At 34.3% G+C, this 19,567-nt stretch overlaps 1 protein-coding gene across 7 annotated transcripts in view; it reads right to left on the reverse strand.

Annotated features, from left to right (window-relative positions):
• IMMP2L (inner mitochondrial membrane peptidase subunit 2) overlaps nucleotides 1-19,567 on the reverse strand; it is a 998,090-nt gene that overhangs the window by 238,709 nt on the left and 739,814 nt on the right. For 2 of the 7 annotated variants that reach the window (XM_057504670.1, XM_036897413.2), the window contains one exon: nucleotides 16,456-16,558. The exons of the other annotated variants lie outside the window; for them this stretch is intronic. In XM_057504670.1, coding sequence (XP_057360653.1) covers nucleotides 16,456-16,558 — 103 coding nt within the window. The remainder of the gene's footprint in view (nucleotides 1-16,455; nucleotides 16,559-19,567) is intronic. 7 annotated transcript variants of the gene reach the window in all.

Here is a 19,567-nt window from a genome sequence, read left to right on the forward strand (position 1 = left end):
AATTTTTTAAACCAGCTTTTCTATCAGCCAGATTAACAATCAAAATATTTACTTTTACATAATACATTTCTTTCTCATTAAATTTCTACAAGATTCTACAAATCACCATCACCTTTTGAAGATTTGAGACCTCAACAAAAAGAGCAGAGAAGGCCTCTGAAAGGGGTGGGTAGTGCCTTGGCTGACAAGGATGCTAAGTGTAAAAAACCAGAATTTTGATGGACTACTTGCCTAGAAGTGTTAATGAGTTATGAGCTAGTTTGATTATCCCCTCCAAGATCGGGAAAGCAAAGGTAATCGTGAGACAGCCTAATTTTCATCAGGTAGCAGACTGCTTGCTCAAATCTCACTCCAAGTACCTTGCAAACTAAAGTGTGGAGACATCGCTTTGTCAGTCATCTCTAGGTCTTCCACATAAAAATGATCACAAAAATAATGTTAGGATTTATGCTCCTCATGCTTTCTTTTAAGGTTTGCTCCATCATAGGTGAGCGTGAAGGCAATTCAGTATTCCACCAGTGCACTCTAACAGATGTGGTGAGTTGATTCTGGGCAGCAGTACCTAATGAATCAATTCTTGGTTCCTAAGGACTCTCAGATCAATCCGCTTCCTCATATTTTTATTACCACCATCTAAGTCTAGGAACTAATCATCTCCTATATGAACCAATACTATCATTAAGTAATTGTATTCTCTACCCATAGTTTTCCCAAATCAGTACTGCTGACATGTCTCTTCTTACTACCTTCCTGTCCAAAAATTTAAATGGCTTTTTAGTGCCTCTTAAATGTGTATGATGTAGTTCAGGATATAATATGCATGAAGCATATCATAGACTTTTTACATGGACAACTATTTAGAAATTGAAGCTTCAACTCATAATTAGATTTCTTTTCGGAAAATATGTAGTAAGGCAATTTGAAGACGGCGATGTGAGTAGAGCAGCAGAAATCTCCCAAAACCATATATACTTTTGAAAATACAACAAATACAACTCTTCCTAAAAGAGAGACCAGAAGACACAGGACAACAGCCAGACTACATCCACACCTGCGAGAACCCACTGCCTCACGAAGGGGGTAAGACACAAGCCGTGGCCTGGCAGGACCTGAAGCGCCCCTTACCCCAGGTCACGGCGGGAGAAGAGGAGTCAGAGCAGGAAGGGAGAGGGAGCCCAGGACTGCTAAATAGCCAGCACTAGACATCCACACAGGAGCACAGACACACACTGCATGCATGGGGTGCTGGAAACTGGGGAAACAGGACAGTAAGACGTGTGAGTGGGACCCTGCAGCCGGTGCCCCTGGGACAAAGAAAAGCGAGTGCTTTTTGAAAGTCTTAAAGAGACAGGGACCCCAGAGCTGGATGGAAACGTCCCGGGATTCTTAGCCCAGCAGCTGGAAATCCCAGGTAACTCCGGGCGCCCTAACCCCTGAGTGGCAGTGCAGCTCAGAGGCCCCTCACAGAGATAAACAGCCTCCCGGCCGTTTCCCATCCAACACAGCTCCGCCATATTGGAGCAGCAGCCTGAGGCAGGCCATGCCCACAGCAACCGCAGAGCTAAACTCCACAGTGGCTGCGCAAGAATCAGAGTCAACATCTGCACACAGTTGCCCAGCACAAGTCGCTAGAGGTCGCTGTTCTCCCAGGAGAGAAAGGTCACAAACAAGCAAGAAGGGCTGTTTTCCCAGCCGACATAAGCGCCAGATCTGCACAACCATCTCAATCTCCATAAAAAGGCAGAAGAATTTGATACAGACGAAAATTACAGAGTCAACTCCTGAGAAAGACATAGACCTAACCAATCTTCCTGAAAAAGAATTCAAAATAAAGGTCATAACCACACTGATGGAGCTGCAGAGAAATATGCAAGAGCTAAGGGATGACGTCTGGAGGGAGATTACAGAAATGAAAAAAATCTCTGGAAGGATTTATAAGCAGAATGGATAAGAGGCAAGAGGCAATTGATGGAATAGAAATCAGGGAACAGGAATGCATTGAAGCTGATGCAGAGAGAGATAAAAGGATCTCAAGGAATGAAACAATATTAAGAGAACTGTGTGACCAATCCAAAAGGAATAATATCCGCATTTTAGGGATGCCAGAAGAAGAAGAGAGAGAAAAAGGGATAGAAAGTCTCTTTGAAGAAATAATTGCTGAAAACTTCCCCAAACTGGGGGAGGAAATAATCGATCAGACCATGGAAGTACACAGAACTCCCAACAGAAGGGAACCAAGGAGGACAACACCAAGACACATAATAATTAAAATGGCAAATATCAAGGACAAGGACAGAGTTTTAAAGGCAGCTAGAGAGAGGAAAAAGGTCACCTACAAAGGAAAACCCATCAAGCTATCATCAGACTTCTCAACAGAAACCTTACAGGCCAGAAGAGGATGGCATGATATATTTAATGCAATGAAACAGAAGGGCCATGAACGAAGAATACTGTATCCAGCATGATTATCATTTCAATATGAAGGAGGGATTAAACAATTCCCAGACAAGCAAAAGTTGAGGGAATTTGCCTCCCACAAACCACCTCTACAGGGTATTTTAGAGGGTCTGCTCTAGATGGGAGCACTCCTAAGGCTAAACAGATGTCACAAGAGAAAATAAAATCACAGCAAACAAAGCAGACCAACCAAATACTAACTAAAGGCAAAAAATAAAACCAACTAGCCACAAAACCAGTGAAAGGAAACACAAAAGAGCACAGAATAAAACAACCAACATATAAAGAACGGAAGAGGAGAAATAAGAAGGGAGAGAAATAAAGAATCACCAGACAGTGTTTATAACAGCTCAATAAGCTACTTAAGTAAGACAGTAAGATACTAAAGAAGCTAACCTTGTACCTTTGGTAACCATGAATCTAAAGCCTGCAATGGCAGTAAGTACATATGTTTCAATAATCACCCAAAATGCAAATGGACTAAATGTACCAATCAAAAGACACAGAGTAATAGAATGGATAAAAAAGCAAGACCCATCTATTCACTGCTTACAACAAACTCACCTCAAACCCAAAGACATGCAAAGACTAAAAGTCAAGGCATGGAAAAAGATATTGAAAGCAAACAACAGGGAGAAAAAAGCAGGTGTTGCAGTACTAGTATCAGACAAAATAGACTTCAAAACAAAGAAAGTAACAGGAGATAAAACTGGACATTACATAATGATAAAGGACTCAGTTCCAACAAGAGGATATAACCATTCTAAATATATATGCACCCAACACAGGAGCACCAACATATGTGAAACAAATACTAACAGAACTAAAGGACGAAATAGAATGCAATGCATTCATTTTAGGAGACTTCAACACACGATTCACTCCAAAGGACAGATCTACCAGACAGAAAATAAGTAAGGACACGGAGGCACTGAACAACACAGTAGAACAGATGGACCTAACAGACATCTATAGAACTCTACATCCAAAAGCAAATTGATACACATTCTTCCCAAATGCACATGGAACATTCTCCAGAATAGACCACATACTAGGCCACAAAAAGAGCCTCAGTAAATTCCAAAAGATTGAAATTCTATCAACCAACTTTTCAGACCACAAAGGATAAAACTAGAAATGAATTGTACAAAGAAAACAAAAAGGCTCACAAATACATGGAGGTTTAACAACATGCTCCTAAATAATCAATGGATCAATGAACAAATTAAAATAGAGATTAAGCAATATATGGAAACAAATGACAACAACAACACGAAGCCCCAACTTCTGTGGGACGCAACAAAAGCAGTGTTAAGAGGAAAGAATATAGCAATCCAGGCATACTTACAGAAGGAAGAACAATCTCAAATTAATAGTCTAACATCACAATTATCAAAACTGGAAAAAGAAGAACAAATGAGGCCTAAAGTCAGCAGCAGGAGGGACATAGTAAAGGTCAGAGAAGAAATAAACAAAGTTGAGAAGAATAAAACAATAGAAAAAAGCAATGAAACCAAGAGCTGGTTCTTTGAGAAAATAAACAAAATAGATAAGCCTCTAGCCAAACTTATTAAGAGAAAAAGAGAATCAACACACATCAACAGAATCAGAAACGAAAATGGAAAAATCATGACAGACTCCACAGAAATACAAAGAATTACTAAAGACTACTATGAAAATCTATATGCTAACAAGCTGGAAAACCTAGAAGAAATAGACAACTTCCTAGAAAAATACAACCTTCCAAGACTGTCCCAGAAAGAAACAGAAAATCTAAACAAACCAATTACGAGCAAAGAAATTGAAGAGGTAATCAAAAAACTACCCAAGAACAAAACCTCCGGGCCAGATGGATTTACCTCGTAATTTTATCAGACATATAGAGAAGATATAATAGCCATTCTCCTTAAAGTTTTCCAAAAACTAGAAGAGGAGGGAATACACCCAAACTCATTCTATAAAGCCAACATCACCCTAATACCAAAACCAGGCAAAGACCCCACCAAAAAAGAAAATTACAGACCAATATCCCTGATGAACGTAGATGCAAAAATACTCAATAAAATATTGGCAAACCGAATTCAAAAATATATCAAAAGGATCATACAGCACGACCAAGTGGGATTCATCCCAGGGTTACAAGGATGGTACATCATTCAAAAATCCATCAACATCATCCACCACATAAACAAAAAGAAGGACAAAAACCACATGATCATCTCCATAGATGCTGAAAAAGCATTCGACAAAATTCAACATCCATTCATGATAAAAACTCTCAGCAAAATGGGTATAGAGGGCAAGTACCTCAACATAATAAAGGCCATCTATGATAAACCCACAGCTGACATAATATGGAACAGCAAGAAGCTGAAAGCTTTTCCTCTGAAATCAGGAACTAGACAGGGATGCTCACTCTCCCCACTGTTATTTAACATAGTACTGGAGGTCCTAGCCACGGCAATCAGACAAAACAAAGGAATACAAGGAATCCAGATTGGTAAAGAAGAAGTTAAACTGTCACTATTTGCAGATGACATGATATTGTACATAAAAAACCCTAAAGACTCCACTGCAAAATTACTAGAACTAATATCGGAATTCAGCAAAGTTGCAGGATACAAAATTAACACACAGAAATCTGTAGCTTTCCTATACACTAACAATGAACTAATAGAAAGAGAAATCAGGAAAACAGTACCATTCACAATAGCATCAAAAAGAATAAAATACCTAGGAATAAACCTAACCAAGGAAGTGAAAGAACCATACCCTGAAAACTACAAGACACTCTTAAGAGAAATTAAAGAGATCACTAACACATGGAAACTCATCCCATGCACGTGGCTAGGAAGAATTAATATCGTCAAAATGGCCATCCTGCCCAAAGCAATATACAGATTTGATGCAATCCCTATCAAATTACCAACAACATTCTTCAACGAACTGGAACAAATATTTCAAAAATTTATATGGAAACACCAAAGAGCCCAAATAGCCAAAGCAATCCTGAGAAAGAAGAATAAAGTGGCGGGGATCTCACTCCCCAACATACAAGCTCTACTAAAAAGCCATCAAGAGAATTTGGTACTGGTACAAGAACAGAGCCACAGACCAGTGGAACAGATTAGAGACTCCAGACATTAACCCAAACATATATGGTCAATTAATATTTGATAAAGGAGCCATGGACATACAATGGGGAAATGACAGTCTCTTCAACAGATGGTGCTGGCAAAACTGGACAGCTACATGTATGAGAATGAAACTAGATCACTGTCTAACCCCATACACAAAAGTAAATTCAAAATGGATCAAAGACCTGAATGTAAGTCATGAAACCATAAAACTATTAGAAAAAAACATAGGCAAAAATCTCTTGGATGTGAACACTAGCAACTTCTTCATGAATATATCTCCCCGGGCAAGGAAAAGAAAAGCAAAAATGAACAAGTGGGACTATATCAAGCTGAAAAGCTTCTGTACAGCAAAGGACACCATCAATAGAACAAAAAGGTACCCTACAGTATGGGAGAATATATTCGTAAATGACAGATCTGATAAAGGATTGACATCCAAAATATATAAAGAGGTCACGCACCTCAACAAACAAAAAGCAAAAAATCCAATTAAAAAATGGGCAGAGGAGCTGAACAGACAGTTCTCCAAAGAAGACATTCAGATGGCCAACAGACACATGAAAAGATGCTCCACATCGCTAGTTATCAGAGAAATGCAAATTAAAACCACAATGAGATATCACCTCACACCAGTAAGGATGGCCACCATCCAAAAGACAAACAAATGTTGGCGAGGTTGTGGAGCAAGGGGAACCCTCCTACACTGCTGGCGGGAATGTAAATTAGTTCAGCCATTGTGGAAAGCAGTATGGAGGTTCCTCAAAATGCTCAAAATAGACTTACCATTTGACCCAGGAATTCCACTCCTAGGAATTTACCCTAAGATTGCAGCACTCCAGTTTGAAAAAGACAGATGCACCCCTATGTTTATCGCAGCACTATTTACAATAGCCAAGAAAAGGAAGCAACCTAAGTGTCCATCAGTAGATGAATGGATAAAGAAGGTGTGGTACATATACACAATGGAATATTATTCAGCCATAAGAAGAAAACAAATCCTACCATTTGCAACAACATTGATGGAGCTAGAAGGTATTATGCTCAGTGAAATAAGCCAAGCAGAGAAAGACAAATACCAAATGATTGCACTCATATGTGGAGTATAAGAACAAAGAAAAACTGAAGGAACAAAACAGCAGCAGAGTCACAGAACCCAAGAATGGACTAACAGTTACCAAAGGGAAAGGGACTGTGGAGAATGGGAGGGTAAGGAGTGATAAGGGTAGGGAAGAAGAAAGGGGGTAATATGATTAGCATGTATAATGTGGGGTAAGGGGGAAAGGGGAGGGCTGTGCAACACAGAGAAGACAAGTAGTGATTCCAAAACATCTTGCTACGCTGATGGACAGTGACTGTAATGGGGTTTGTGGGGGGTACTCGGTGAAGGGGGTATCCTAGTAAATATAATGTTCTTCATGTAATTGTAGATTAATGATACAGAAAAAAAATATGTAATAAGATTTACTTTAATTCTGTAAATATTTAAGATTTCAGTTTCATTTAAATAATTTGATATTTTTATGTTCATTAGTAATCATTTTATTTTGGCTTTCGATTTTAAACAGTGTTTTGAAATTTTGCAAAATAATTTTTTTAAAAAAATTCAATAAATTTACCTTTTAATTTTCTACATTTATTTTTCATTTATATTTTGATAAACAAATACTCAAATTTTCTACATTGTAAATGCAATTAAAATTATCCTTCACATAATTTTTTAAAATACAATGCAAATCGTGTGAAATCTTTGTTATAACAACATTGTTATTTTGCAGAAATGAAGGCCAAAAAAATTTATGAACATACATATAAGAATTTATGAATTATATGTGCTTTCATTATATTATTTTTCCAAACATCGCGAGCCTTCCTGCAGAATATTCAGTAATAATAATTAAACTCAGTCATCTTTGATAAGTTTGTTGGTTTTAGCCATATGAAGGCATTTTTGTTAAGAAAAAGGAACATATTTTTAACAGTTTTCTTGATTTATAGCTATTAAATATGTAGAGGTGTGGTATGAGGACTTCCATGCTCTACACGCCACATATATTAGGGGGAGACCTGCCATAGGTAATGCATAGCCACTGATGCCAACTTTTAATATTTTTGATTATGGAGTTATTAAAAATATTTTATTTTATTTCAGACATAAAAGGTATACAACATAATACAATGAATACCTGTACACTCACCACCCTGCTTATGACATAAGATAGTACTAATAAATTGGTGTCCCTGTTCACCCCTCCTCAACCACATTTACTGCCTTCTCTCTTGAAGTACTATTATCCTGAATTTTTTACTGCTATTTATTATTTCTTTTAAGTTTTCTTTGTTTTTTTTTATTTTTTATTTTGTTATCATTAATTTACAATTACATGAAGAACATGTTTACTAGGCTCCCCCCTTCACCGAGTCCCCCCCACAAACCCCATTACAGTCACTGTCCATCAGCAAAGTAAGATGTGCTATTTTTTAAATGAAAAAATTCTCTAAAGTTGCATTTTCTATTTGTTGATGATGCCTACACATGTTTGATCATTGTGTATCTTACAATAATTAACTTGCAAACTGTCTAAATACTTCTGCAGATTCTTCTTGGGTTTTCCAAGTAGACAAAATGTAATTAAGAGAATTAAAAAGTTTGGATCTTCCTTCCCAATCTACATCCTTTATTCCCTTTTTTTTTACCTTAACCTGCACTGGCAATGACCTTTCTCACAATGTTGAATAGAAGCAGTGAGAGTGGACCTTCTTGCCTTGTTTCTGATTTAACAGGGAAGGCTTCTAACATTTCTTCACTAAGCATGATAGGTGCTCTTAAGTGGTGATAAGGTTTTGAGAAGGGGCATGATGTGATCAGAGTTCTTTTCAGAAAAATCCTTAGGGACAGGACTATGGGTTAGCGCAGAATTATCCAGGAGTCATATTATAGTAATCATGGTTACTGAGTGTGTGAAAGTCATAGGGTCTGCATGCCCCATCGAAAGAACACACCTCACGGTCCTGATTCTGACCACTGTAACAAAAATTGCATATCCACTTGTTTGATTCACCAAGTTAGGCAAATTTTAATACCACAAAACCTCATGGGTCTTCCTATGGATAATATCTAAAACTGTGGTTATTGTGATTCATTATATGTTCCATATATGGCTCCAGTACACAGAAAAGGATCATCTAAATCACTGACAATCAAACTGATCTTTTATTCTCTTGTGAGTCATTTCAATAAATATAACCAGTAAGCCAGTAAGATGCTGACACAGAGCAAAGTCCCTTTGAAGATCACCCAACAAGCTTAAAGATAATTAAAAATTTCCAAAGAAAGTTATCTCCCAGAAGTTCAGTCAAAAGACAATGTCATTTACAAAGTCTTGTGTTTGCATATTAAGAGAAGTAGAGAGCAAATAATCACCCAGTAAATATTTTATAAGTAGATATCCATTTAAATGAGACTATTCACTCTCAAACCTTGGATCACAGTCTATTCAATGGCAGGTGTTTTCTCCTTCTATTGTCTGGTCTAGGCAATGGCAGATTTTTATCCTCTTTCAAATTCTTCCTATTTTCCATTTTATTTTTCTGTGTAGATGCCAGTTATGAAGACACCAATTATGTCTTAAAAATACTAATATAAGGGTTTCAATCCCACTTAAAAAATGTCCTAAGAGCTTGTAAAATTGGGAAATTAATAACATTGCATGTATTTCACTAAATCTTGGCTCCTGACCTACTGTCAGTAAATATACATTTCTAATAAAGTGAACATGCTTAATTCTATAACTAAATGGCCCAAAGGAACAGTATCTGTCACAGCAATGAAATCTAATGACAATTTTGCTGACATTTCTCCTATCTGAAAATGAAACCATGTGAAAAATGATTTCTATACTAGCAGAATAATTAAGACAGAAGACAAAATTTGATATAGCAGAAATGGAAGCTTAGATTGTCTCTTTTCTCAGTGGGGCATGGGGGAGATGATGATATTTACTTGGAATTATCTTTCCAGGCTGTCCTTTTAAAATCATTTTTTTTTAAATGACCTAACTGTACAATAACAAATCCAACTAAAAACAACACGAATCCTAAGGGACTTTTTGTTTCTTTTTGCTGTATAGGTATTTCTCTATTTTGAATATTGCTCCAAAGAATGGATTCTTTTCTGAGAATTAGCCGTCTTTGGTTTTACAGGCATTTTAATTATAATGGCATATGTTTTAACTGGCTTTAGCCATTTAATGAAATGCATGCCTTTGTCTACACCAGCCAAATGAAAATTACACCTAAATTAAATAAGAGGTTGCTAGGTTCTAGTACTCTTTTGGGAACTCTGAGAAACAATTGCAGGAAAACACCAAGGTAAGGTTTTATGATTTTAAGAACCATGTTTTTACCATTATTTTTCTACATAATATAGATTATTTTAGTTCCTAACAAAATATTTTAATGAACAAAAGCATGTACTATAAAAAAGCAAGAAAATATAACCAATTAGTCTAAGAACATATTTCAAAGAAAGTATGAATAGAACACTTTATTTGGATTCTGTCAACATAGTCTAATGACCTTTTTCTTTATTTGAAAATGGCTGCTTTTAAATAAAAGTTACTCTAGTTGTTGAGAGAATCTACACAAGGAAAATGCTATACTTCAACAATGAATAAATGAATAAAATGAAATGTCAATTCATTCTCATACATCTACAAGATTATTCTGTATTGTATAAGCAGAATATTTTCAAAGCAGCTGAAACCCATTAACCACTCCAGGCATAAACCACTTCATTCACAAAACATGAAGCATCTAGAGTGCTTTATACAATATGAGATTTTACCAAATAGTTTTTATTATTTTCACTAATTTCAGAACACTCTGTTCTACCAGAACCTCCTAGGAGGTTTCATAGTTGTTTTGCTTCAGATTTTTAGCACACAAATGTCTACCAGAAAGCTGTCATACCCCCACGCAGAGAGTACTTACACTGTATTGTAACTGCCTGGTTACTTGTCTGCCTCTGCTCTAGGCTACCCTTCCTTGACGGAGAGGTTACACCTCAGTCATTGCTGTACCTACTGACCCTCTTCCCTCTCTCTCCTGGCAGCAGGGGCATCCATGATGATAGTGACGAAGGATTGGGAAGACTCACAGGTTGAGTGCACACCTTATGTCCACGACTTGAATCTCGGCCGTTTTAATCTCTGAATCTTTTATGTATCTCCCCCAAATTACATCCCAATTCCTCCCTTTGTCATGAGGTCTCAAAAATATAAAAATTTTGCTTCTCATTCTTTTTCTCAGCCTTCTTGCACATCCAAGAATCTTGTTTTGCTGCCCTAATCACATCCTGTATATCATTTTTACCAAAAATGCATAATTTGGGAAAAATCTCAAAAAAAGCATAGCTAGATAGTAAACATCATAAAACATTCATTTCCCACATGTATTACTTAATCCAGCAACCTCCCTCTAGCTGACACAATCCTCATCTTTCCTGATACATTCCACCTATCAGAATCCAGGACAGAATCAATTTGGACAAAGAGTAGATGCTCAAAAATGTGTCTTGAAATGAAAGGCTTATATGATATAAAAATAGGAGCTTTGCTCTTCTCCTTCAACTTTTTGAACTTCATTATGCTCAAAAGGAATTCTATGGAATTTTATTCTTCTCTCAATGCTTTGTAACATATCACTTGCAGATGATCAGCTCATTTAATTAATAAATAATACTACTAAGACTCATGCATTCTAAAGCTATCATCTCACGTTAGGCATATTTCCTTCAAGAAGATATTCAGGGGGCTAACATTTTATTTAACTAGGTATTCATGAAATAATTGATTAGATTAGCTATTTTCCAAATGACTTGGAAGTAAAAAGAATTCAGATTTAGTATAACTTGCAGCTTGCATTCTCAGATAAAGGCAGTGTATCATGCATAGTTTCTGCATCCAAATTGCTCAGTTCTGCTTCATGGTTCCTGCACACAAATTGTTCACAAGCTGACACTATGATCACATACCTAAAAATCAAAACACTTTATACATCTCAGAAAGGCTATCTTTGCTTCAAAAAGTTTAAGCCAAAAGTTCTTCTTATAATGTCTTTTGGTCAATGAAGTTAAAATAAATTATTTAATTTAGATACTAAGGAACTAGAATTTCTATCAGAACATATATTTCTTACAACAAATCTCTATATAGCAAACAGCAAAAGTACCCAAGTGGCTCATGACTTAGATCTAGATAAACATGTTAGAAAAACTTCAAAGATAGAGAATAAACATGCTAAATGGAGGCCACAGGGAGAGTCACATTTGTGTTTTCACCAAAAACAATGAATATCTATGAGAATATTTCACATATAAATACTGAAATGAATATTTATAATAAATTGAAGAATTGTTGCATGCATTTTTAATTGAAGAGTCTAATCTGAAATAGCTAAAAATTATGATTTGAAAATTCACAGCTATGCATACACATGTACAAATAGAAAAAAAATTAGCTTTTAATGTACCTTACTTTGATTTTAAAGTTAGCAGAAAATTCATCAGCATCTATTATAATCATTTACTTTTGGGTGCCAGCAAAGAGCAACATGACTACAATAGAAAATGTATTAATGTCATCTATATGGAAGTAGAGATGGTAAAGGGAAAGACACTTCTGTCATAGAATAAAAGAATTACTAAAAGAAGTGCTACCAAATATCTTAAGCAATCATAACCAATACATTGAAGTCATCAGATATCTTTAATATATAATCCTATGAAATTCTATATGAACTGAAAAACACTTCTAGACAATTATAATTTTAAAAGAAATTTCTCACACTGGAAATCTAAGCTAAAGTTGTAAATTAGTGACTCCATATTATGGACGACAGGGCATTTTCTATTATTGTGGGATGATGATATATTCCAGACATGGTAGCATGAAGATATTCCATAGAGATATTATTCATAATTGAAACCTTTCTACCCAATCACATCTGTGATATTTTTCCCTCTTTGCTAGCACCATAAAACGTTTTTATAGAACTTAAGAGTCAGAATGAACTTAGAAGTATTTACTTTAATCACCTTTATCCTACTTTTTAAAATAATTAGGCTTTTTCTTAATAAAGGTAATAAAAACTTGTTGCAAGCCTTTTAAAATACCCTAGGGTAAAAAGGTATAAAAAAGAATCAACCATAATCATAATAGAGTCAATTAAAAAAATATTCTGTATTCCATTCTTTTTTTTTTATGTTTTCACTTAAAACAATTATCATGAGTATTATGTCATTAAAATTATTCAAAAATAGTCTTTAATGACTACGTAATATTTCATCCTCTGAATGGACAAAACTTTAATTGTACTCTTGTTTTAGGTTGCTGAGAATATTCACTAAAATGATATCTTTTGAATATGTATACACATAGGCATTTTGTATGACATATATATCAATGCTTATTGATATATATTTGGTATTTGACTTAATATATACTTCGATATATATATTATATAATAAAATTTTAGTTTACATTTTCAGCAACTAAAATAAGAGTACAACTAAAATGTGTATATATACATATACACACATATATAGTAATCAAAAAATATATATGTATATATGTAATCTACATGTGTGTTTATATATATATATTTGCTCATTTTATCAATTACTTATTTAAAATAGGTTCAGAGAAGAGGAAAGTCTTCCTTTTATTCATGAGGAAAATGTAGACTCATACAAGTTAAGTTACTGATGAGGTCCATAACCAAGATTATCTGATTTTGTTTTATTATAACATACCACCTATGTTCATAAGAGCCTGCTGTTTTTTTCCATAATGTCATCATCTCTAGAAGTTAAAAGTACAGGTGTTGGATCTCATTCTGTTGTATGTATTCTATTACTATAACAATATTGTTACTCTAAATTCATAATCCATTATTTATCTTTCACTCAACTACTTAATTCACTCGTAAGCATACATATAGCAGCAATAAATCAAATCAAAAAAAGTAAATTCAAATATTAACAAATAGGAAATAATAAAACAAACTAGAAAAATACCAGAATGAGACATTCTTTTCTTATTATTTAGATTACAACTAAAAATCTACTTGAATATGGAAAAAGGCAGTTCCATTATGATTAGGATTTAAAATACTATTTAAAATGAACTGGGTAGAATCTATGATAAAGTATATTACTAAAGAGTTAAATAAATCATGTTAAATGCATATGGCACACTTCTGAAATTATTTGGGAAAGAAATGAAGGATAAAGGGCTTCAATCAATTTCCACAAAGTGAAATAAGCATCTTAGATACAATCCTGCCTGACCTTAGATAAATTGTTTACATCCAGGGAAAGTGTATTCCCTACTTCCAAGGGAGAAATGAATCAACCATCTAGAAAGCCTGGAGCTTACTGACCTTCCACATACAAGCTCCAAGTATGCTGAGTGATAAGCCAAAAATTCAACTTGAAATTATTACAAAAATATAATAATTTTCAAGTCATTTTAAAATCTAAGATTGTTTTAGTTTTTTAGAATTATAAAAATCTTAGTTTCTATTTTTAGAATTATAAAAACTTTAAGACAATAAATTATTCCTACAGCCATTCATTAATAAAAAAACGCATTAAGAAATCTCTATACTCTAACATCACACTTCAGTTTTAAATAGGATTGTAGGGCTTCATTTCACTTTTTTTTTTCCACTCTGTCCATTTGAAAGGTATTAGGGAGCATCAATAACAACAACATTTTTCCTAGTCATAAATGCAATTTGAACACAAAACATTAGTTTGTTGTAAAAGTAAAAATACATGTACTATAACTCATCAAATACAAATAGATTAATTAATACATGATATGACAAATGTTTTCCCTCATCCCAGAAAAGGTTTTTTTTATCTAATTTTCAATAATAAAAACAAAACTAGTTAAGTGAATGCAAATGGATAGCTTAGTCCAACCCATGAACCAAAGGCCACTCTGCATATGTATATTTATAGCCACTAATAAAGGAGGAAAGGAATCACTACATTTTAAAGCAGTTCTGTGACTCTTACTCATATTACTGGTTCAATCTGTATTTAACAAGTAGATTTCATTTGAAAACATGACTTAAAACAAATTACCTTGAGGTACTGTACACAGTATATTTGTCAATGTTTTGAATACTACAATTTCCTACTGTAATAAACATAATGAGATTTCCTACATTCATGATTTTTTTTAAAGATATAAGTGACACAGAATATTTCCATACCTGATACACTTTCATGGGGATACCCAAAGTTCAATGGTTCAAAATGCTGCTATTAAGTGCATAGCAGGAAAGGGAGTAAGAGCTGCACAATAGACATGGGTGACATGCAATTTCCAGTGTTCTGGCTATCAACTCCACCCTTTTCTCTCCCAAGGAAGAAAGAATATGGAATACAAACAACTGAAATAATATTAATTATGTAAAAATATTTAATTGGCTTTATCTATTAATAAAGAAAAAGTGCCAATCTCAAATTTTAGTACCATATTATTAGTAACTAATTATTTACCACATAACCCACAACTGATAACAAAACAGCAACAACTTTAACACTCACGTCGAAGTCACTACCCTAACCAAATAAAATCCACACTAAAGTTAACTAACATTCTAATGTGGACTTGGCCAACAAGATATACTTAGTAGCTTTAACCTTATTGACAAGAAAGGAATAAAACTGCTTTTAGGTGACTTATTTTCACTTTCAAGTTGCTACTAAATTTCTTCATTACAGTCACTTCTTCTATATTATAAGTGACCTTCATTTCCAATCTGTTCATCCTGTCTTTGATATACACTATAAAATTAAATCATATTTTTGAAATAACTGCTATTTAAAAGCAAGAAAGACCTTAGAAGGTTTTATTATCATAACTACTAGAAAAAAAGAAGTAGGAATAGTCTCCTAAAGTTCTCTTCATATTTCCATAACATTTTTCCAATCCCACCTCTCCTACTCTACTTTCAGCCAAAGGTAAGTCAAAGTGGCTGCTCCTCTCGTGAAATGAGAACAGTCCCTCCTAATAGGTGAAGGAAATTGTACTGTAGGGACTAACATTTAGTATTAGGCAAAAGTATGTGGACAATTTTTTTGCAAACATATCTGAAGGTGCTCAATATTAACTGTACACACGTAACAAGTACAGATTTGTCTAGTCGTAGGAAAATCTAATAGGTTGAAGATTCAAGTTTTTAAACAGACAAGGGTAACTAGAAATTAGGTGCAGTTTCATTAACTGAAATATTCTTCACTTTATATGATGACTTATTACAGGAATTCATCAACAGAGAGTTTCTGTATATATTCAAAATGAAAAAATTAATTAAAGTTCAGTTCCATATTTTATGGAATATAAACATGGCATAAGGAATGTCTGCATTTCTGTTATATATCAAATGCTGACACAATGTTACTTACCAATATGATTTATACTACATTTGAATTTTTAACTAATGATTTAGAAAATCGATGCCTATTGGTCTTTTACACATTTTATCTGTTAAACACTAACTGAAAACATAAATTACAACACATTTCTGTGAGGAAAAAAAGACTTTCCTATTGTGTCAGTTGAAAGCATCTTTTGGCGACTTACTGAAGTGTTCAAGTTTGTTTCTATGAAACAGATACATACACTTCTTGACAGCTTACATTATCTATATGACATTTTTAAAAATTTCAAACATAAGCTGTTTCACTATTCCTGATGTATCGGCTGGATTACCCAAGAAACCTATCTGACATACTTCTGTTTATACATTTGAAATCCAATTATGTCAGCCACAGATGACTTACCGGCCCGAAAGAATTACTGTCAAAACTGTGTCCATGATGATCACCTTCAACCCAGATGTGACCTCTGGGGACTTTGACATACCTGTTTTTGTGTCCCATGGTTCTAGAAATGAACAGCATAACGACTGATATAAGAACAAAAAGATCAAATAGCTATGCATACAGATTCATGAAGGGTAAAATGCTGTTATACACAGGTAACAGATTATTATAGGTTAACTACAAGGCTACACCACCACCTCGTTTTTAAGTAAAATATAGTTAAAACCCTGTAAACTTATCCAGAGTATTTTTTCATATTTCTGTAGGTAGGAATTTTGTGCTTAAATAAAATCAGTAGCACTAAATGTAATGTTTTGCCATTTTAATTCATAATATCCTATATATATTTTTATGAAATCCAATAAGCTCTAACAAAATACAGACCTAGTTTTTTTTTTCTGACATTTGTTTTCATGTCAGCGACCCACTTGGTCACCTGTCATGATCATTTATTTAGTCAAGTAAATGTCTCAAGCCAACAGACAGAACTTTTCATAGGTTTTTAATACTTGAAAGTTCAGCATATATATGGAAGGAAAAAACTGGATAATCTCTTGTCAGATATAAACTATCAATGTCAGCTGAAAAATTTTGATCAGTACTATTTGCTTTTATAAGTTCTTGAAAATGAGCAATTTTTAATAATTTTGAACACTATTTAAAGATAAATGATCCATGATACATTTTTAGTGGGGCATTTTATATTCTTAAGGCTGACAAGGAAATATAATAAGGAAAGGCTCTCTCTCACATAGTGCCGGTGACAATGTAAAATGCCTTTCTTTTTTCCCATTTTGCTATTTGGGGCCTATTTTTGTCTAATTTATTAACTGACTGAAATGTACGTACTTTTTGAATGTACTGGAGAAATACATCCCCCCAAAAATCAGAAATATGGACAAATATTTATTACTAGGAGTGTTCAACACAGGCCTAAATAACAATAACAACAACAAAAGTTTTCCTGAATCTGCAACTATGTGATATTGGTTAAATAAATTATAACACAATCAATCCATTAAATAAAAGGGATTTGAATAAAATACTATCTCAATCTTACAATAATAAATTCTTTTGGGGGAAGAGACTATTCTTTTCCCTTTTTATTCCCCACACCATCTGGGAAAATGCCTAGCCTAGAGAAGTTTCTATATAAATGTTGGTTGAATGAATGTCACCCCGGGGTCTATTACAGAGTTAAGCCCAGAAACTGAGCTTCACACACTGCTTTTTCAGGTGGAGTCCCTATCAGACCATTTTTGTTAGTTAGCAACTTGTAGATGTACAGAAGAATACATAAAAAAGGAAAACTACACATAAATTGGTACTATCGAAATTGAAACTACTCATTATCTAGAATGGTTTTTAATTTTCAAGACAATCTCAGTGTTCAATTACTTTGCTTCAGATCAGTATATCATTCATGCAAGGAAGCAATGTTGTAGCCATTAGAAGCCCACAGTAAGTTAATGACTGCTGTTTATTTTTAATTACTACTGGAAAGAAAAGTTTCAGCTTTGTAAAGAAAAGCAAAAACAAGCTGAACACATTTAACCATCATATACTCTGTAATGTAAGTGTTCTCCAATTAAAATCTGTCATCACTACTGCTTTTATCATGAGATTGCCTCTAAGAACTAATATCCCATATCAACTGTTAATGACGGGGAGAAGACCGCTTTTACTTAATTGTTGGCAAGGCACACTCTCCTAACAAGTCCAAACATTTGTTCACCTTATTAAGCTGGCTGTTTTGGATAACTACTTTGAAAGAAAACAATTACCCATTTTGTCACTACAAATCATCATTCAAGCAGAATTATGAAATAAAACCAGCCTAAAATCATTTCTGCATTGTAATGGTAGGTTTTAAGTCAAGTATGCTCTTCTAGAAACCACAAGAATGATATAAAACTCAGACGTAGTTTCAATGTCATATAAACCAAGGAGTCAAGATACTTGTGACAGAAAATGACAGTATCGTAAAATACCAGTGACAGTTGTGCATTTCTTTGTAATGACCATCTTACCTACAAAATTTAAATATACTCATCTTCCCATCATTTTCTAGCCCTTTACAATGCTTTATTTTTCTTCCCTTCACCTTCTAAAATTCAGCATTCTCTTACTGGTTTGTTTATTGCCCGTCTCCCCCAACCACATCGCAAACTTCGGAACTTTGTCTTTCTTGTTCACTACAATATCTCCAGAGCCCAGAAGAAAGCATTTTACAAATATTTGTTTAAATAAGTGATCAAATGAATGAATAACTGAAGAATGAAAAATACTGCCACAAGGGCAGAATAATATAGTGGAAAGTTCACAGTCTGGAAACAGACTAAATCAGTTTTAATATTAATACTATTACTCACAGGTAATCTTGTGCAAGTTTTAACTTCCACCTCTACTAGCCTAATTTAAAACAGGATGAATGGCATACCTTAACTGATTGGAGATGAAGGTTAGTAGTCAGATGAGAATATCAGAGACGTTGCTATGGAGCAGAGTCTCTGCAATCAGCCTAATTTGGCTTTTATATGTGACCTAATGCTTTAAAGTTATGTGATCTTGGGCAGGTTGATAAAACTCAAAGTGTTTCCTCATTTGCAAAATGGAGCAATATTGGTACCTAACACAAAAAGTTGTTCTATGGATAAAGTGGGATGTATTAAATACTTGATAAATGGATTCTCTAATAATTGAGACTGTCTTTAAGTTAGGCACTCAGTATAGTTCTGATGTACAATAAGAACCCAGTAAGTGGTAATTATAATCACTATTGTCTTCCTTTATGTACTATTTTCTTTCATTTCATTATTCAGAATGTTTAGCCTTCATTACCTATTAGCATCAATTTCTTAAAATTACCTGAGCTGTGCTTCAATAATTTCTTTTCCCCACTGTGTGCTGTGATTATAGACTAGTTTTTAATGGTACAATTAATCTTTTTTTCCTTTTATTTGTATGCCCTTCTGGGATACTATAAAACTTAACCTGTGAAAACACAATCTATCTGTGCATACTTAAATATGCAGAGAGTAGTGGATGAAAGCACAATCTATCTGTTTGT

This window comes from Manis pentadactyla, chromosome 7 (genome assembly GCF_030020395.1).
Source record: "Manis pentadactyla isolate mManPen7 chromosome 7, mManPen7.hap1, whole genome shotgun sequence".
Lineage (NCBI taxonomy): Eukaryota > Metazoa > Chordata > Mammalia > Pholidota > Manidae > Manis > Manis pentadactyla.